The sequence below is a fragment of the Semicossyphus pulcher genome, unplaced genomic scaffold (genome assembly GCF_022749685.1).
Source record: "Semicossyphus pulcher isolate SPU_LCO1_2020_fin unplaced genomic scaffold, fSemPul1.0.p SCAF_21, whole genome shotgun sequence".
Lineage (NCBI taxonomy): Eukaryota > Metazoa > Chordata > Actinopteri > Labriformes > Labridae > Semicossyphus > Semicossyphus pulcher.
Genome location: NW_027211695.1, coordinates 7,174,938 through 7,195,142, shown reverse-complemented (window position 1 = coordinate 7,195,142; position 20,205 = coordinate 7,174,938). Strand labels below are relative to the sequence as shown.

At 42.9% G+C, this 20,205-nt stretch overlaps 1 protein-coding gene across 5 annotated transcripts in view; it reads right to left on the bottom strand.

Annotated features, from left to right (window-relative positions):
• LOC138600380 (receptor-type tyrosine-protein phosphatase delta-like) overlaps window positions 1-20,205 on the bottom strand; it is a 382,688-nt gene that overhangs the window by 6,925 nt on the left and 355,558 nt on the right. For 4 of the 5 annotated variants that reach the window (XM_069671773.1, XM_069671769.1, XM_069671770.1 and 1 more), the window contains 5 exons: window positions 17,197-17,294; window positions 12,857-12,980; window positions 9,376-9,551; window positions 6,456-6,575; window positions 6,227-6,381 (listed from right to left, as the gene is read on the bottom strand). In XM_069671773.1, the coding sequence (XP_069527874.1) occupies window positions 6,227-6,381; window positions 6,456-6,575; window positions 9,376-9,551; window positions 12,857-12,980; window positions 17,197-17,294 (673 nt within the window). Of the gene's footprint in view, window positions 1-6,226; window positions 6,382-6,455; window positions 6,576-9,375; window positions 9,552-12,856; window positions 12,981-17,196; window positions 17,295-17,855; window positions 17,898-20,205 lie in introns of all 5 variants that reach the window. The other variant, XM_069671768.1, reaches the window with a different exon arrangement.

The window sequence follows — 20,205 nt, the reverse complement described above, 5'->3', positions numbered from 1 at the left end:
CATTTGCAGGAGCTTTAAGAACTCCCTCTCTCCTAGCGATGAGATAAACTTTCCGTGCCAAGTCTGCCACTGTAGGACGGACTATTTGGCTTGGAGTGTAATTAAATCTGAAGTGGCACTGTGTGGAGGAGAGGGCTAGGCAGTCACAGCCTTCAGCGGGGCTCACTGCTGGCTTTGCAATCTAGTCTCTCCCCCTCCAGACCCCACCTGCGCTCTCCAACCCATCAGGACTAATCACTTACGCAACAGCAACATTTAACCTCTATCTCTTGGTACGGAAAAGTGCCACTACAACAATGCGCACGCAATTGCGGATACCCAGACGCAATTCAGAGAGTGTGACTTTTTTTGAGGGGTTTGTTAATGTGCTGGGCAACTTCTGGGAAGTGCAGCTGACTTCAATTAATGCCATTAGATTAGCACGGTGCACTGAAATGGCGTAAGAGCTTTGGAAGAGGCACTGAAAGGCAGGTCTCTTCATTAAGATTCACATTTGTACATTAGTTGGAATAATATAAACACTCTTATAAAGCGGGAACATGATTCTCTTCTACCTCTGCTTGAACGCCAGCTTGAATCATGCGGCACAAATGTTGCAAACTTGCTGGCATTCCAAAAATGCTAACCCCTGCACATAAAATGTTTTAATAACGCATGCCTCAGCACAGATGATGCTTTCTGATGACAGTTTATTTACCGTCTGGCGACAGGGTGTTGTTAAATCTTCTTCGTTAACTCATCCCACCTTCCCCGCTAAGCATGGCATTGACAAGACAAGTCCTTGCACTTGGCACTCCTGAGTAAATAGGTTATTCAATCCATTAAGCTGACATGCCTATGAGGTGTGAGCCATGCTCCCGTGCCTCCTACTTCTGATGGAGCATTTGTTTTTCATTTGCTCCGAGGAACAAGGGAAAAGGGTTGAGAAGGGAAAACTCAAGAGGGAGTAAAGTTAGTCCCCGGGGGCCAAGTTTGGTTAATGTGCCATGCTGCTCGGGAACTGTGCTGCAAATGGAATAAAGACACATATGGGAGTCATTGGCTTTAACAAATTATCCCATGATCACTTCCAAAATGGCTGACAGTGGCTGAATGAGACTGAACTATGTTTTCTCTTTTTACGAAACTCTCACAGCTCCAGGGCGATCACAAAATGCACAACGGGAGTCAAAGGCAAGCAAAGAAATGCGAGAGTGTCTCAGGGATATTTGAAGAATGAATCACTTCCAGAACACCTCAGCCCTTGGGCAAGGGATGCAGGAACTAGCGGAGATTTCTCCTTTACCCCAGCTGTTTCCAATCTGAAAACATTTTACAGTGCGGACCCGAATGCGGGAGAGTGATGACCTGCGAGAGAGCAAGTGACAGAGTGACAGCGTTGAGCTAGAGAGACGGAGACAGAGGAAGATGAGGAATGGGGGGAGGGAGGTGAGGAGACAAGGCTCGGTGTTGTGTTACGCAGGGAGAGATGCAGCCAGGTGTTTTGAAGTTGTCTACTTCCTAAGTAAGTTTTCTAAAAGACTAATCTGCAGGAATATATATAACCACAATTTTCCCCAAAGACCAGGAAATGCTAAGTACATTGCAATATTCCTCCAGACAAATAACGTGTGTGTGTTGTGTGAGGTGGTGCAGAAAGCCGACGCTACATTTGGCAGTTGAAGGGGAGTTGGCAGACTGACTGCACTAATGACCTGACACTGCCTTTTCAGCCAGTCAAGACCAGCTGCTTTGGACTTCGACACACATTAAGTGTCAGACTAATATGCTTTCCAGGAGTTTGGGGAATAGGGGATGGGAGAGAGAGAGAGAGAGTGAGTGCTGTGTAAAATACAGCTGCAAGGAGTCCCGAGAAGATAAAGCATGAGCAGCGGTGAAAGCAATTACATATGTATTGTTACCAAATCTCTTGCTGTCAGCTAACCTGTCACCATTTCCTCACACTGACTAGTCAAGGCACGTACATGGGCTCAAACTCACCAGGATCACTGCGTTGGTGTTAATGGCATCAATAATGATTTAAGTCCATTGTATGATGCTTGAATTACTTAACTTCAAACTTTGAGGTATTGAATTTAGTTCTTGAAACCAACTTTGCCCTCTAACTGGACTTTGTTGGTTTGGCCGCTTTTCTTCCCAAACCACAGCACGGCCTCGGCTGCTGATTCGTGCCCATTGTAACACGCCAACAACAGTTTGACTGTTCCCCTCACATGCAACTCCGCCATGATGACAGGGAGGGTGGAGTTTGCGGGCAGCGCTCTTGAGTCATGCTTTTCCTGTATGAGAATCACAGCTGCTGTTTGTCCCTTCGGAAAAGCAAGGTAACTTTGTAACTGTGTGGCTTGATGGAAATGAGGCGGCCATGTTTAATTTGTGGATGTGATTTTTAACCATGGGTTGAAAGTTCTGCTGAAACTCTGACCACAACCAGGAACACAGCTCGGTGTTACGTTTTCTAGTGCAATGGGCAGTGCCAATACGGTTGCACATAGTGTGCAATAAGGCATGTAGTCACCAGTAGTTGGCAAGGCAACTAAACAAAGCTGTTAAGCAGCTCATCTATTATTGGGTTAATCCATTAATTGATATATCATTTCGAGTCATTTTTCATGAAAATATATCAAACATTTTCAGGTGCCAGCTTCTTAAATGTGAGGATTTGTTGATTTTCTTTGTCATTTATTAAAGTAAATGAAGCGTCTTTGACAGTTGATTGGACAAAAGAAGCAATTTGGAGAGGTAACTTTGGGTTCCTGGAAGTTTTGATAAGCTTTTTGTCCATTTTTTTCTGACTTTATGGACTTAAGATTCATCATGAACATAATCAGCAGATTAATAGATAATGAAAGTACCGTAAAAATCTGGAATATAAGTCTCACTGGAATATAAGACGCAGTCTGTTTTTGGGATAACTCAGATGGAAAAAGGTTTTCTAAAGGTATTTATTAAAGTTATTTCAACACTATTTGAATTAATTTTCATTTAAAACACATTCAACACACACACAAATTATAGCCTACCATCTGTTTTCGCCATGTCCAGTTTGCTAGCAGCCTACGTTAACGTTGATTGTTGTGAGGGCTGCATCATGACGTCACATGTCCGTGACTAGCTTACAGAGCCATTGTCTGGGTAAAATACCGTAACACAAAAAAAATACCTCTCTCTGCATTTTATACAGTATATTGGTTGTACGCAGCCCACTTTTTAGATAGAAAAAAATGTATTAAAAGTGCGTCTTATACACCAAATTTTATGGTAATCGTAAGTTGCAGCCCTAAAAGCAACGTTTATTGTTACTCTTTAACTCAGAGCATTTTAAATTGATGCCAATGACAACTGCTTTCAACAATGAAACTTGCAGCCATTGTGTAATCCCTTGATAAAATTCCAAATATGAGTGAAACATTGAATTTGGTAAATACACAGCTTCTGCTTTTGCTAGCACTTTAGGTGATTGCATCATTTGCAACTAAGCAGACTATATTCCCTATTATGTGCTGGCTACCTCAAAAACACTCAGTAAAAGAGAACAGAAGGGGAGGAGAGGTTGGGTTGTCGGTCAAATCTTTCCAACTACGGGCTGTTCTTTCAAAACTTTCCCTTCCGAGTCAGTGGGAGAGGCCAGCGATCTCCATGACATTCAATCATGTACTTTTGACCTGTTCCGTCACCTCACAACGCCTGGGTAGTCTTTTAGCTAGAAGAGCAAAACAGTCCCTGACCTATGGGTTAGTGAAAACAGCAGGAACCAGGAAAGCAGGGAGAGTGTTACAATGTTCGTTGGAAGCAGATTTCGTCGTGAGGCGTGCTGTGATTTCACCTCGTCTGCAGTCGGAAATGAATTCTGAATATGAGGGTTAATACGCCTGTGGTGGAATCATGCGCGAGTTAAGCATGTGCAAAACAAAATCCTTCTTCTAGGAAATCTTCTGGCGCTGTGGGAAAGATTGTCTGGCTTACGAGACCGAGGAAAATAATTAATAATGAATTGAATTGTGGTTCATGCAGCATAATTTGAGGTTATTTAAAACGCTCAACTATAACTATAACAAAGACCCTTCTTGTAGCTTCCTGGCTGTGTAAAATTTATTTGACATGATGATGATTGGAGAAATTGGATATGAGGTAACATGAGATGAGCAGCTAATGTTTAAGAAAGTAGTGGTTAACCACTAATTTTACTAACATCTGTGAGATAAAATGCAGTCTGGCATTTATCAAATTTATTGGTATGGAACTCAAATGTTGCTTGAGACAAGAAGTACAGGGGAGATCTGCGATAGATCGTTTTGGAAGACGAAGGCAAATTAAAGGAGCAGTTCACCCCTGGAAAACGCCACCGTCAGTCAAAGCTGGTGTTCTCTGTAATCGATAGAAGCAATAATATTTTAAATTGGCGCCATAGCTGTGGAGAAAGTTGTACAAACAGCTCGTGGTTTTGCCCATTCTACACATTCTACAACACCCAGCATGCATTGCGCCCCTCCCTCTGAAAAGAACGGCCCAGCGAGAGACGCTGGAGTGAAACACAGAATTGGAAACACAGCAAGAATGTACCGCTGGATTGTCTTCAGGTCTGCAGTCTACATTTCAAACCTGACGATTTTGAACGAGACATGACATCGGATGCAGGCGTCCTCGATTGAGGAAGTGTAGTTCCATCCATCTGGCGGAGGTTTTCCAGGGCCCATTGGAGAAGCAGATAGCATCCTCCAAAGGCACCGAGCGTAATTGCTTTTATTTCTAACATAAAGGCATTAGCTCCCCATAATATCATGATAGGACTGAGGTTGAAAATTGGTGAAGTGGCCCTTTAAGGCAAAGCTTTACAGTGTCTGTATGGTGCAATACAGATAATACGATTGCCTGGTTGTATTGAATGATCTCTGTCCCATGATAATGACAGTTTCAAACATGTTTCTAATTCGTGATGTACAGTTCATGGGAACAGTTTGTACTAAACAGTCCAAATTTTAAACTTTAACAAACAAACTCGCAGCCCTTTTTTTATTCCGTTGTGGTCTTTCAAGAAGGCCCCTCGGCGCTCGCATACATGGTAAGCTCCAACTAATTAATCAACCGCTCAGGAGACTGAACCATCGTGTTAATTATGAGCAACAGAAGTTGTTTTTTTTCCCCTTTAAAGCTTTTATTCAGGGCTTCTCTCGTGTGCATAAAACGCCTCGGCAAATCCAAAATTCCACAGCACAGAATGTCTTTATCTACAGTATATTTCCTTTAACCATAACATGCAAGCACGCAAATACAAAAAGATGTCTCTATTTAAAATTGTGGGTCCAACATGAAGGGAAAAGGGATGCTTCTCAAAGGATTTGGAGCTTGGAAAACGGCTGTATCTGATAGGGAGCCAGAGGAATTAAAACCTCCCATCTGCACAGTGACATTAATTCCTGCATTCTGCTTCATTGTAAAAAGTCCGGATTTTCAATTTGAAGCGATTCGGCAACTAGCTCTAATTAACTTCAGCATGTGGTAATTCTAATTCTTCAGTAATCCCCCGTCCCTTTTTTGTCACTTTCTGACACAACTTTGTATCTATTACACTCCCTATCGCTGCTGCTCCATCCCTACTCCTTCTCCCTCTCTCCTCCCTTCAGTCACTCGCTCTCTCCGTGCCGAGCCTCTGATGACTTCCTGAGTTGAGAGGAGCCAGAAGTCTGTGTTATATCCTCGCGCCTCTCTGTAGGGAGCCTGGCCGCTTATGTTAGCTCTGGGAAGTGAAGTTGGCGTGGAAAGTGAAAGTTATTTGTTTCAGATGCAATAACCCAAAGGGATAAGCCGGGGACTTGTGGGCCGCTGATGTGCGACATGTTAGCTGTGCGGCGAGGAACACGACAGGCCTGTGTGTCAGTGTGTGGGAGGTGATGTTTAAGTTCGCTGAGGGCAATGACACTAGTACTCTTTGTGCTATCATGTTGAAAACACCTTCACATTTTAAGTGCCTTCTGTGAGAGCTAGCAGGCTGATTTGTTTGGGTTTACAGTGGGCCAAATTCTCTCCTTTTTCCTCCTGCTTCATGTCTGATCTCTTAAAAACACCCTCCGCTATCAGCACACAAATGACTCAGATATAACCGTCTAAATAACCATGAACGTATTGAGTCTTGCCATATGTATTCATATATTCATTACAGCAAATGGAGAGAACAAAATCAATTTCATGCTTGAGGATGTTTTCCTGAAACCATGTCGTTTCTTACCTGCAGTGTACCACCATGGGCCCCGCGTCTGGAGGATTGCACGCTTTCACCCGCCTCAGGAAGGCCAGGAACGGAGTGGGGTGCTCCGGTACCCCGTGGTCTGGCCAGGCCGTGAACTGGAACTGCCGCACCTCTCTCTTCTCGCTGGAGCCGTTCTGAATATGGAGGAGGAGAGAGGTTAGTGACGGACACAACTCGCTTAGAATACTGCGTCTAAGCGGCTCCTTACTTTAAAAAGTGAATATGTCCTGACACAGTAAGTGGCCAGCTCTACTGTGTCGAGCAGTGTCACTTGGATGAGGCCGTACGTTTCTGTCCCTCTTGTCGGCCAGTATTGGTCACATTTAACCTGCAGGGGAGAGAAAAATCACATGAAACACACAGAAAAGACTAGAACTAATATCAATTGAAGGTTTATTTACTTGCAACAAATGTACCGAAAAACAAATAACGGTTAAGTAAATGTCCACATTCCCCTCATTCCTGCTGACTAGGCTTGATTTCACAATCAATAAAAAGGCCTGAGATATTTGCACAGAGCCGACGGTGCTATTAATTGTCCTGCCATACTCTATAATTACAAAGGTAACCACAGTTTCCAATCATATTACCGCCTCAGCTTTATTGCTATTGGAGCGTACAGCTTTGTTTCGCAGTTAAAGGCCAATAAAACACTGCTCCATGATAGCATTACTGCTTAGCTGAAAAGGGGGGGGGCATTATTGGTGTTGGGGAGGAAATAAGCGTGTTCCAATTCAATTGTTTTTCTTCATACCAGCCATTAGAGTTGATGCAGTTCAACGGGAAATCGAAATGTCATCATGTTGGACAAATTGTGCTGCTTTATGCTCTAAGATACTCAAAGTTACTTTGCTTTGCTGTGCACCAGTGTTGTGACCAAGTCATCTTTGCTCAAGTCTCAGGTAGGTAATGTCAAGTTAAGCCAAGTCATTAGTAAAGACAAGTCAAGTCCCAAGTCGAGTCATTTTTTCTCCACCCAAGATTAAGTACTCTTACCTTACCATTTTTTTCCCACCTTATTGCAGAGAACATCAAGTCTCCTCTGTCGTGGAATTGACATCATGCCTACTCTTATTGTAGTGGCCAGAAACTGCCACACCGCGGACATTTTGCACCCTTCTTCACGCTTCGCGGAAGAGGCGCTGTACAAAAGGTCACATGTCGGATCACGCATGTTTCTGAGCGCACCTGAATGCAGCATCCCCCCCGAAACACGCCAGTGAGGGAGACATGCCTGGACTGATCGCTGACGGACTCTTTTTGTCGTGTGTGCATCCATGAATATATAAGTTAGTTTTGCGCTGATGTTTATGTCACATTCTGTTAGCGTCGCTTTAGCCCGAGTGTATTTTCGGCCTGTTTGATGTTAAGTCCGTTAAAATGACGAGAACGTGAGCAATCTGTTTGCTAGTTGTGAAAGTTATTTACCTTCTATTCATTGGCTCGAGTTTCTGTGACTTTGTAGTCTTTATTTGTATGCTGTTGATAACTTTGGTGCCGAGTTAATGTCATAGCATTACATCAAGCTTCTTTAGGACATCATCGAGCATTTAGGCAGAATTAAAGCGTTGTTTTATGGACGGAAAATACTGACAGAAAAATGACATATCTGCCGATGCTGATATGTAATTTTCAAGCCATTATCTGCAGATACCGATAACGTGCATCCCTACTCTTACCTGTAGTATCCGGTCTTTTTAAAGAGAAAAGACAAGGTGTTAGTAGCTCATCTAATAATTATATGATTGGCCAATTTATATAACCTCTTCAAAAAGTATGACCATGAATTGTATCTGTATTATCTTGGCACAGACGCATGATGATGGTCTGGTCTGAGACCGTATTGAGTAGTAACGAATACGACTGATGAGGCTTCTCTTTGGGGGCTTTGATGTTGCGTGTTGCCATAGCGAGGAGTTTGACAGACAGCCAGTCATCCAATCATAACAATCGCATACCGGGGAGCTTTTTGAGTCGTCCAAGTCTTCCGAGTCATCATGGCACAAGTCAAGTCACAAGTCATCAAAACAGTGACTCCATTCGGACTCAAATCCAAGTCACCATGACTCGAGTCCACATCTCTGCTATGCACTCATTTCCTTTCCTTAGCAGCAGTTGTAGCGTCGTTGCTACGAGCATACAGGCATCGTGACACCGGGAGTTTAAGATGATTCATAGCAGCATATACTTGCAAATGCTCAAGCTTCTACACAAAATGCAAAATGTAAAAAAAAAAGAAAGCTTGAAAGCTTCCCAGCGAAAGATACCTCTGAGGAATATGAAGGACAGGAGCTGTTGGCAGCTACAAAAGCACATTATGTACTACAAATGTCAAACAGCTTAATAGTATGGCAGGATCAGGAAGGGGGATGCCTCAAAGGAAGCCAAGAATCTTCTATCAAAAAGCATCTATAATATGAAAAAGACAGCGTGTACTAAATTTAATTGATGAATCATGCATTTTTCAGTGCGTACAATGTTTAAAAAAGCAGCCAGAGGAATTTATTTGCTTTGCAGATTGCACAGATACCGAGTGCAAACTGCTCTCTGGATTGAGTCAGCACCCCCTGTTAACACTACGCCAGGCTCTTAGAAAAGGCACACTAGTGTGAAGGTCATAAGCTTCTGGAGTCTCTGAAGCTTTCATGTGCTCCGTCAAACACTGCAAGATGTGCAAGGAGAGAGAGAGAGAGAGAGAGAGTGCCTTTTGTCCGTGTCAACCTTAAAAGAGTAGTAAGCGCACACAGCTCTTGTCTCTCTAGTCTTTGATCACTGATTGTAATCCAGTACCTTCAGCAGCGCCGGGGCTAATGAAGGGAGCGACGCCTCTAATCAGTCAGGGCTAAACAACAACAGAAAGTGTTTTAAAGACAGGATTGAGGATATCAGGAGGTAACAGAAAGCAACCTCGCATCTCCCGGAGAATAAACACGCAGACATTTATTTGAGGGAGGGCCCGGAGTACAGCACGGTGTTCAAATTAAACAGGGTGGTGGAAAAAAAGAGAGAGATAAAGAGGACAAGGACATCAAACTGATCGTGTCACTGATAGAGTGTGAAAAGTTGAGAGAGTCTGTGCTGCACTTTTTTTTTTTTTGCTGCAAAAATGACGTAGTTGGTTTTCTTACCCTGGACCTCTCCTCCAGTTTGGTCATCATGACGATGATGGCGCTCCTCTGCTCCCAGATCATCCGCCAGAATTCCCCGAATGTTTCCGGCAGGGATCCTTGGGTGGCGATGTAGGCGTTCTGCTTCCTGTAGCCGTCGATGTAGTTTGCGTTGATGTAGTCGCTTCCAGGGATACCTACAAAAGAGACGAGTTTTAACTTCTATGACAAGACTGCTTTGTAAGACGTTGGACAGCTAGACTCAAGTAAGATTTACCGTTATTTGTCTAACACAGTGTGAACAAATGCCACAAAATAGCTGCATTTGTTGCTTTTACGTTGGTCTAAGTCTAGTTTTTTTTTGCTCCAGTTGTTTGTGATAACGTCAGATTTCCCCCCAGACTATCTCCTGTGTCTTCTGCGAGTATTAAATGGAGAAATAGCATAAAAACTGTCACATTTGGAGGCAGCGTTACAGTCCATCAGGATTTGTATTTTCTATCAACAACACATTTAAATCCAGTTTTTGTGCCCCTCTTCCATATCTGCAACTGACTTACAGATAAAGCTTGGTCTGTAAAAGTCTATCACCTCACATAGAGAAAAACAAATCCGCACAAAACTAGCAAAACAATCCCCCCCCTCCCCTCCTCCTCCCTCCCCACTCTCTCCTTCCCTTTGCTTATATTAAATGAAAGGCACAGCAGCCTTTTCCAATCCCGGCGAAAGAGACAGAGCTGACAGCTAGTCAATGCTCTAGGACTGGCAGTTTAGGGGCTTCGTGCACACATGGTCGACCAAGATAAGTCTCATCTGCATGGACGCCACGTATCAGAGAATCCCCTCACTCCAACTGCTTCCTCTCCTCCCCCTCCCTCTCTCTCCCCCACACTCCCTTTTACTCCCAGGTAACTTATTCAACAGAGAAAAAAAAAAGAACACATACAAAAACCCACCCACATTATTATTTTAAAGTCCCCCGCACTCTCTTTAGCTGTTGAAGTTGTCCACACAGCCGAGCGGCTGTATTTTTCCGTGATGGACAAGGGATAAATACAATTAAGCCCGAGCGCGCGTTCAAATTGAAAAGCAAAGGCAAAAAAAGAGACATTACTGTGCTTTAATGAGAATGAAGCAAGTTGTTTAATGCACACTGGCAAATGGATTTTGCATTTATGCTTTCTGTCAGTCAGGATTTGTATAAATTCGCCCATTTTCTCTGTCAATATGCTTATTGAGGAATAAACACTGCTGCAGTGTTGTTCAGCACTCGGTATTTGTCACAGGAAAGGAAAGAAATCTCAAGGGAATTGCAGAGACATTTGTGGGTGCAGCACTGTAATGATAAAGATTATGATTGTTATACTTGTTTACATCTCTGAGCAGATGACATCACTCTCTCTCAGATGCCTACTTGTTCGTTCAGAGGAGCACATGTGTAAAGTTGTAGATTTTGAGTTTATTATTGAGTTTAATACATAACCACTTTGTAGAACAGGAATGGCAATGACTTTAGGAAAGCTCCTTCTATTGAATTAGAACAGTCTTGCCGCCACTCTAAATGAGGAAGTACACTGTAAAAAAGTGTTTTTGAGGTTTTTAGTAAAAAGAATATAGACTTTTACAAATATCTAATGTTATCATCACTTATGGGCCTCTATACACGTGTGTGTTGGTGAGTATGTGGGCAGACCCTTGTGAGACCCTTCCCTCTGCATCTATTTTGTTGTTTTGCTTTGCACGGGACGTTTTCAGGAGGGGCGCTGTTGTGGTTCCCTGATCCAATCACAGCGTAGAGGTGAGTGTGAGAGTGGTTTGAATTAGCAGCTGGGCCCCATTCAGACCGGCGAACACGGCGAAAGAGCGATGCAGAATTGGCCTTCTTTATGTTGGACAGGTAGGTGCCTCAAACCGGGTAGGACAAGCTAACCGGCGGTTAGCATGCTAACACAAAGGTAACCGGCAATTAACATGTTAGCGCAAAAGTAACCGGCAATTAACATGCTAGTCCAAAGGTAACCGGTGGTTAGCATGGTAGCGCAATGGTAACCGTGATGCTGTCGGTGTTAGCTCAGCGGGGTGGGTGTGTTCTCGCACGACAGCGTGAGAGTGAGCTTCTGGTGACGAAGAGCTCAGGAGGAGGGGCCTACTTATTATACCTTTAAATGTAGGTACTTGTCACTCAAAAGAATTTACTCAGTCAAATGAAGCGCAAATTGTTACTTCAGTTTTATTGAGTAGATTCAATAGGTTGCTTTTTATATTTGTATATAAACATGACAAAAGCCTTGATTGACTTTTGTGCTCCAAAAAGGACACACAGTAGAATTGATTGGAATTTGAAGGGACTATGGAATATTTAGCGATCATGCTAACTAAAACATGCTAATTTAAAATAGAAACTGAAAAACTTTGCAGAATTAAGTTTAGTGAAAGTCCTGTTAAAGAAAGCCAGTGTAGTCTGGTCAGTCTCGTGAGCCGTCAGCAAATTCAGTGACGTCACCACATTTAAAGTCCATAAATGCACTCGAGCATCAGAGCGCCTGTATTCCACAGATTCTGCTGATCCATCCTCACATCAATACATCCTGAAGTACTGTAGCTGTCAAATCCCAAATCCCTTTTTATTCAAATAACTCAATCAAAGTAAACAATAGACGCGTCGCTTGCCAAAAAGGCTTTGTTGAAGCTTTAGATGGAAAAGAGGAAGTCCCTCATGTCCCCCTGGCTGGCTGAGAACTACTCGCTTGCTATAGCACAAAGGCTCCAATGTGGTTCTGCAGATGTGTTTGTACGTCTGGCTAATGGAGTCCCATCAACTCTCAAGCTGTGTGCTGTTTTCTGAGAGGCTGCAAAAAGGGCTCTCTGAGTCTTTATCTATCTGCTTTTGTCACATTAGCCATTTACTACTTTGTTTATTTTCCTCCAGCCTCCATGGGAGCAGCTCAATGGAAATGGTTAATTAATAGCTGTTGTGTATGTGCAATTGTGTTTAATCCAATAAACTGGTGAAGGCGCCAGCACTTAACTAGCCAGTTCAGAATGGCCTTTTATTCCTTAGAAGCTGTATTGTACTGTGAACAGTGAACGCCACTTTAAAGAGTCTGACTGGACTGAACAAATTTACCACTATCTATCTGCAAGGGCCCTCATGTTGAGAGCATGGCAACCGCATCTTAAGCGAGTCATGCCATTAGTGACGCATTGGCGATTCTGTTGCTCTGGCTAATATAATCTTAGCATTTTAAAAGTCAGAGGAAAAGATGGTGGAAAACACACTTGCGTCTTTCAGTATAGGTTTTTACTCATGTTCACTTTTTCTAAACCCTCTATCTTTGCAAGAACCTCAGGCATGCAAGGAAATAAGTAGTCTGACATGCTTGGAAGATATTGTAAAAGTAGAGTGTGGCTGAGCTCCCGAGGTCTGAAAGATACAGCTGCACCGGCTGTCTGTAGAATCGATACAGCAGCTGGGAGGGAAAGATGTTGGTGGGCGGCATACCGTCAATAGCGGAGAGCAGGACTCTGGAATGGTCGTAGGCAATCACGTTGGCATATCTGTTCTTTGGTTTGTTGACCTCCAGGTTAGAGTGCTCCCATGTGAACTGCTGACCGGGGTCGATGGACTGTGAAGTAGAAGAAAAGTTGTTGTTAAAAAGGAGTGTTTTGCACCATTTTTTTTATAATAGTTCTGTGCTGGGATTGAGCTCAATTCTTTGGCAATCGCCCATGAGGTGATCAGACGAGATCGATATGAGACAGCTTAGAGAAACACGCCTTCCATCACAGAAAAATGGCACAGGAGAGTCTGATCTTTTGTAGTTTGCTGGTGTTTTTATTTGACATCTCCATGAATGTGTGCTTAAAAGGACGTCCCTAGGCCTTTACGTCTTCAGAAGACCCTTTTTTAAGGCGATGAGAAAGGCAGTTCTGACTACGTCAACGTGTAATTTTGTCTCTATACTAAGGGTACACTTGACTGAAAACATACATCTCGTGCATATCTCTTGCATAATATTGATTCGTGCTGCAGTTGGACCTCCTCGTGTGTGCACAGCAGGGATGAGGACGGCCGTGAAGTATAGGAAAAATGTTGCTGTATCTCCAGCCCTTGCAGTTTCCTGTCAAGGTCAAATAACGTTAAAGACGTGGTACTTGCAACAAAATAGCACACATACACATTCCAAGTTAAACGCACCCCTCTCTTGGACAGACTACAAAATCAATTTATGTAATTAGAATAATTAATATGGGAACATGCTTTTTCATTCTTATTTCAAATGAGGAAATAAATACATTGAATGGTACACAATGTACATATATGCTGGGATAGCAATTGGTTCCACGCATTATACACGTCTTAAGGGACAAAATATCGATACGGCAATATATCGTCATCCTGACTTAATACTGACTGAAAACATATTGTGTCATCTCTTAGGGGCATGTACTCTTATGTTAATCAGATATTGTGATGTATCATCATATGATTGTCTTTCAATATATCAATTATCGCAGAATTGCTGTATCATGATATTATCGTTAAAGGACCACGCGTCGCGTATTGTATCGCGAGTTACCGTGTGATATGATACCCCTAATAGGGACTTAAATTAAGTCATAAGAGTGATTGTTTTATGGATATAAACTTTAAAGCAGCAAACTTTTCTTTCAAAGCAATATATCAATTATCGCTGTATCGTGATATTATCGTTACTGTGGGCCGTGTATCGCATATCGTATCGTATCATGAGTTACCCTGCGATTCCCACCCCTGAAAGAGACTTAAGTTGTAACAGTGATTTTTTTTGTGGATGCAAATTTGACTTTGAAGTGGAAAACTTCCCTTTCAATACAATATATCAATTATCGCAGAATCACTGTATCGTGATATTATCGTTATCCTGGACCCTGTATCGCGTATCGTATGATGAGTTACCCTGCGATTCCCACCCCTGAAAGGGACTTAAGTTGTAACAGTGATTTTTTTGTGGATGCAAATTTGACTTTGAAGTGGAAAACTTCCCTTAAGTGCGATATATCAATTATCGCAGAATCGCCGTATTGTGATATTATCGTTATCGTTGGCCATGTATCGTATTGTATCTTGACTTACCCTGCCATTCCCACCCCTGATAGAGATTTAACTTAACTAAGTGGAAAACTATTATAACCCTATCAGTGCAATATATCAATTATCGCAGAATCACCGTATCGTGATATTATCGTTATTGGTATCGCATATCGTATCGTGAGTTACCTTGTGATACGATAGTCTTTATTATTATGTGGTTTATTTTGTGGATGCAAATTTGACTTTAAAGTGTAACACTTCCCTTTCAAGAACTGTCTGACCTACGTGTGTTTCTTCTCTGCCACGGAACATCCTCCACATATAAATAATTAGATTTAGAAGCAGACACATTTTGAATTGCTCACAAAGGAGAAGCTTGTGTTCCATCAGCTTTCCTCATTTAATTTTTCGGACTTTACGACACACACTAGAACGCCACACTCGAGACTACTTGAGACAGAATTTGCTATCCAAGCCCTCTTTCTGCTTTGTAGAGCAGAGATTGATAATGGTCCCTCATCAGCGATAAATGAGCTATAAAATATAATATCACAAAGGGAGAATACGAAGACGTGAAAGATTGCATTTCACATTTCAGGGAAAATATTGTGCTTGTGTTCTTAATGAGTACGGACTCCTTTTATGACCTAATCTGCACTGAAAGTAGCAAAAACTCAAGCGCAATAGGACAACACACAGCCACACTGACCTTGCTTATACTCTCTCTGAATATGATCATACTTTTATGACTTCTTTAGGGTAATTTATAGGAGCAATATGGCCAATAAAAATTAGCTTTACGACTCCTTTTTAGACCAAGTGATGATGTCAACCATTATAAAGATTATACAGCCATGGAAGGAAATACATTAAGAGGTATTTAAGATCATCAATGTGAATACAGTAATAATCTCAGCACTCACCTTCGGCCACAATATGCCGCAGACAAACCCCTGCCTAAGCCTGATATTGTATCAAAATATGTTGAAACTGTGGGCTGCAACATTGCTTATAATAAAAATCTTTATTTCATTGTGCTGGCAAAATTGCTTTCCACTGCTCTGGAATAAGCACTATGAAATTGGAATTCAATGTACTTAAGCTGCAATAATGATTGGGCAGCTTGGCAGCCGCCCATACGGTGACCTCATAGATTTTGGAGCGGTTGCAGGACCGGCAGAGAGAAATGGGCAGAGAAAGAGTGGCCGCTCCTATCTCACACGGCGCCCCTGAAGGGACCTCTCGCTCACAGAGTTTTTCTGGCTCAATGAGTGTTCTGCAAACATGGGTTCATCTAAGCCAATATGAACGTTCAAATAGTCTGACTACAGCTCACACAGGTCTAATCAAGGGTTACATAGCTGTAACCTTAGTTCCATGATGCATTTTATTCTGATAGTCTGATAGTAATGAAGTCTATTAGTGTATTTAGTCATTCCCATCACCTCGCCTCTACAGCAATAGGATTCTCTAAGCAGCATTGAATATCCATTTATATATTGTGAACTGTTAGTTCAGTATATATTGCAGGGCGTAGGAATGCCTCAAGGCGCTAAAAGTGGCACCCCAGACTTTACGTGAAATTACTTGAAGAGTGTTTCATTTTGTAGAAATGTCATCAATTAATGACAAAATTAGTTGCCGACAAATGTAATTGTCGAAAGGCGACAGGTAAACAAAACATAACAAAATGGCAGAGGCCGATGCAACACCATCGCATCCGAAAGCTTCTAAAATGTGGAAACATTTCAGCCTCAGCACTGCAAAGGATCGCCTGCAGGATTTGTGTAGCGGACCTTGGAGCACGTCGCTAAGCAAGCTAAGTGAGCATTTGAAGAGAAGGCACAGATGAGCCCAGTCTTCTCAGCGAGCTAACATTAGCTATCTACAGACAGAGTTGTATTGGTTTTGAACATGAATATAACACTGTAGTGCTGTAGAAAGAACCTGACGGATCTCTCTTTTAAATACCAACTTAATAGTCCAAAGTTATGGCCACGCTGTGTGATTTTCTGATCGCTAAATATGAGCCATAACGTCGACTAATCGTTTCATTAATTGATGACTAGTCGACTATTAAAATAGTAGTTAGTTGCAGCCCTACTTTCGTATGAATATGAACTGGTAAACACTATTTTTGCCCTGTGAACAGTCTAAATGTTGTCATTCAGCTTTGCTTTCTCTCTGCAGCTTCCATCATTGTTCTCCCAGTTTAGTCACATAGGTCTTTTTCACAGCAGGCATTCTCCACCTGTCATGGCAGGAAAAGCACAGGGGGTACTAAAAACACTAATGATGGCCTCTTTTCCATTCAAAAGTCTGCAGGCACAATAGCAGGGTCCTGGAACCGGCAATGGAACGCAGCCATTTTTTAATATTATCAATTAAACCTGTGTGTTTTCAGCCATGACATGTCAAAGTGCCTGTTGTGAAAGAGGCATACTGACTGATTTTAGATGCGAGTTAGTGGAGTGAAATACCCTGCATGGTAGTAGTTTCTAACCCCTTTATTGGGCAATCATCCACCACAGCCAGTTGACACAATGTTGGCATGCTTTAGCTGATGTGTGCTTGGCATGGGTTTGTAATGATAGGATTAAAGCTTCAAGGAAAATATTATTAAATACAACACTGCAGGTTTGCTCACCACACTACACAAGTGATTACCTTACACAGGCTCCTATAGACACAACGTTGTAATGTTATATTTAGCCACCACCCTTGACATACATCACAGTAGCTAAATCAATAACTTTGCAGATGATTACCTCATACTCCTGTGAAAACTTGAGGTTGTCGTTGGCTTTCAGGCGCTCCAGATGATCCGCCAGGTCCATAATTGGAATCGGAGGGTGGCTAGCCATACCTGTCAATCAGACGGACTGAAGGTCAGTCACCTGTCTTGCCAGAGGGCATCACCCAAGCACAAGCCAACAGTGAATCATTAGAGAAGCAGCATGTGTGTTTAACAGGGGGGGAATGGAAGAGTGGATCTTGTTAGGCTGAGTTTGTTCACTCAAAGCAGCAGCCATGCTCATAGAGGAGAATATGGACACAGAAGCCAATGAGAAGTCATCGAGCACACTGGGTCTCTCCCTATCGAGAGAGAAGAACGTTATTCGCACAGAAAAGCTGCCGTGGATAGTAAGCGTGACGGTAACGCACAGGAAACAAACAAACATCCCACAAAACAACCAAAAAACATTCAAAATGTTAGGCCAGATGTTGATGTCTGCTTTGAGTGATGACATGTGTTCAGGCTGTCATTTCAAACTCCGCCTCCTGTGATGACGTAGCATTAACACCCGATGGATTAGATGAAAGATGGAAATACAAGACTGAGCAGGAAAAAAAAGGAAAAGAAGGGAATTAAAGCTAAACAACCCCAAAACAAATCATGTCAAATGCATAATCGAGACCAACTAACTTGACAAATGGAGGTTACTGGGGTGACTGGGCGCACCTGAACCTGTGGAGGAAACGGCGGTGTAATTAAGTACATCGCAGATGTTATAGCAATGTGATGACTATTTTCTTCACAAACAGAAGGTAGAAATTGATATGTGACAGGAAGTAGTTGATGATTATGTGTATTCTAAATGGGACATTCATTAGTAACACGTCATGCTAGAAGCTTGGCTTTGCAAGCATGCTTATTTCATAGAAATAAGAAGGCGTGCAGGGAGTAATCATCCTGGCAGCACAAACCAAAGTCGAGCAACCAGTGGATATTAAATGACATTCATTTTAACTGGAGGATGCTGACATGGGGATTTACTACCTTCATAGTCCACAGTACAAAGTTTCAGCTTGCTGTAGAGTTTGCTTGACATTGTTGGATGTTATTGGTGTTTTCAGAATATTTAGATCTCAGTTTCGTTCTCTTTGGCGGCACCTATGGCGATAAACGGTAATAGCGGGAGCACACTTCCCAGATATCCAGACAGTGCTGCATGTGTGACGTCCACGGTTGGGTCCGGTTGTAACTCTTGATTTTCCTTGCTGGCGGTCGCTTTCCTTTTTAGACTGAAGTTGTGTCTGTAGTCATCGATCTTTTCTTTGTTTGTTCAGCCATAGTAGATTACTGTTTATTTTCGCAACTCTTGCAGAGACCGGAAAAGCAGCCGCTTAGCTCCACCTACCCTCTCTGGTAGACCAACCACTGCTGTGTGATGGAAAACGCGTCACTAACTGGGCGCTGCTTGTGATTTTTTCCGAGAATGTCGCCCCGACACCCAGTTCATAATACTGCAAATGCAAAGGCTTGAAAATCTTTGCGATTATCACTTTAAAACCTTAGATGTAAGGAAATATAAACATATAGTTTGAAGTTTGGACACAGTTTATGTTCACTATAAAACCTGCCAGCCCAAAGATCTGCACCTAGGAATCCAGGTACCATTTTAAGACACCAGTTGGGTGACAGTCTCTCTCCCTCCACCGCTGAGGTGATATTTCCTTTTGCTTGCTGGCACAAGTGGGCATTAGCTAATGGAAGCTGTGCCTCGTTTTTCCCACCCACTCTCCCGTCTCTCTGAAAGACGGTAAAGGGTGTTTCTATTGCAGCCCGCTACTCAAAATCCATTTCCATCACTCGGGGACAATGAAAGTACCATTTCCAACACGCCGTCGCTCAAACATCGAGCATCCTTAAGATGAAAATGTCCATTGAGGGGTAAAGAGGTGAGAGAAAAGGGTTGAGAGAGAAGGGGGTCTAATGTGGAAGCGCTTCAGGGACTTGAGAGAGAGTGGTCACGTGGCAGGTGAAAAAAAAAAAAATGTTTGGTCCTATTCGAGCAGCGAGAGAGAGGCAAGATACCAGCTCTCAAAAAGGCTGTTGGGAGGGGGGGGGCAGAAATGATGGCTTGAGAGGCGAGTGAAATAGTGGGAGGATGGTTGAGATCACTCTGAGCCAAAAGGAAAAATACCCCTCTGCCAGGATGAAACAGCCAGTAATGGTCCTAACATCATTGAAGAGCTTTCATAAATATGCATAATCTTTTTCAAAAAAAAAAACAGCCTGCAGGGATAATTCATCCTCCTTTCGTACGAGCTGACCTGAAAATATGGCTTTGATATTACAACATTATTGGCAGTGTGTGAACACCTGTCCCAAAGCAGTTGGTGCCAGAGGATCTCAAACGGCAGTTAAAGGTGTCTCTCCGCCTGGACAAAGATGCGTCTCTCCTTTCCAGGTGGCGAATCCCATCGTTCCCAGCCTCCAAGACGAGAAGCGACGACACTAGCGCCGGGGCACGACCACTGCTCACCTCTGCACCAAAGCTCAAAGCGAGTACCCTTTTTGTTTACAGCCTGCCACCACTTGTGCGTCGCCTTCCATTTGTTCGCATACAGACCCACTTGTGAGCCGTGACACATTTTCCACCTCCCCCTCACCTTCCACAATGCGGCATCCTGTGAGTCCTAGCAGCGGGATACCATCCAAGCAGGACCAGAACTATTCTGACGAAGCATGACAGGTCTTGATGACCTCGATAACGCAGGTGCAGAGGAAGACGACAGCTGCCATGAAACTGTCAAGCTTGCATTTCTGCCTCTTCATTTTCAGCTGAGACGCGTCTCCGGGGAGGAAGCTGTCAGTTTTGACCCTCAGTGCCTTCTCTAAGCACCTGTCCACTGTCTACCTGCAAAGTGCTAGCTTGTTTTATGCTAATCTCAGTGCAAAGATGACGTGCCATTTTTAGGGCGCTATGGTGTTAGCAATGGAAGCAAATGAACAATGGATGATATAGTAATTGCACATATAAATTAGCATT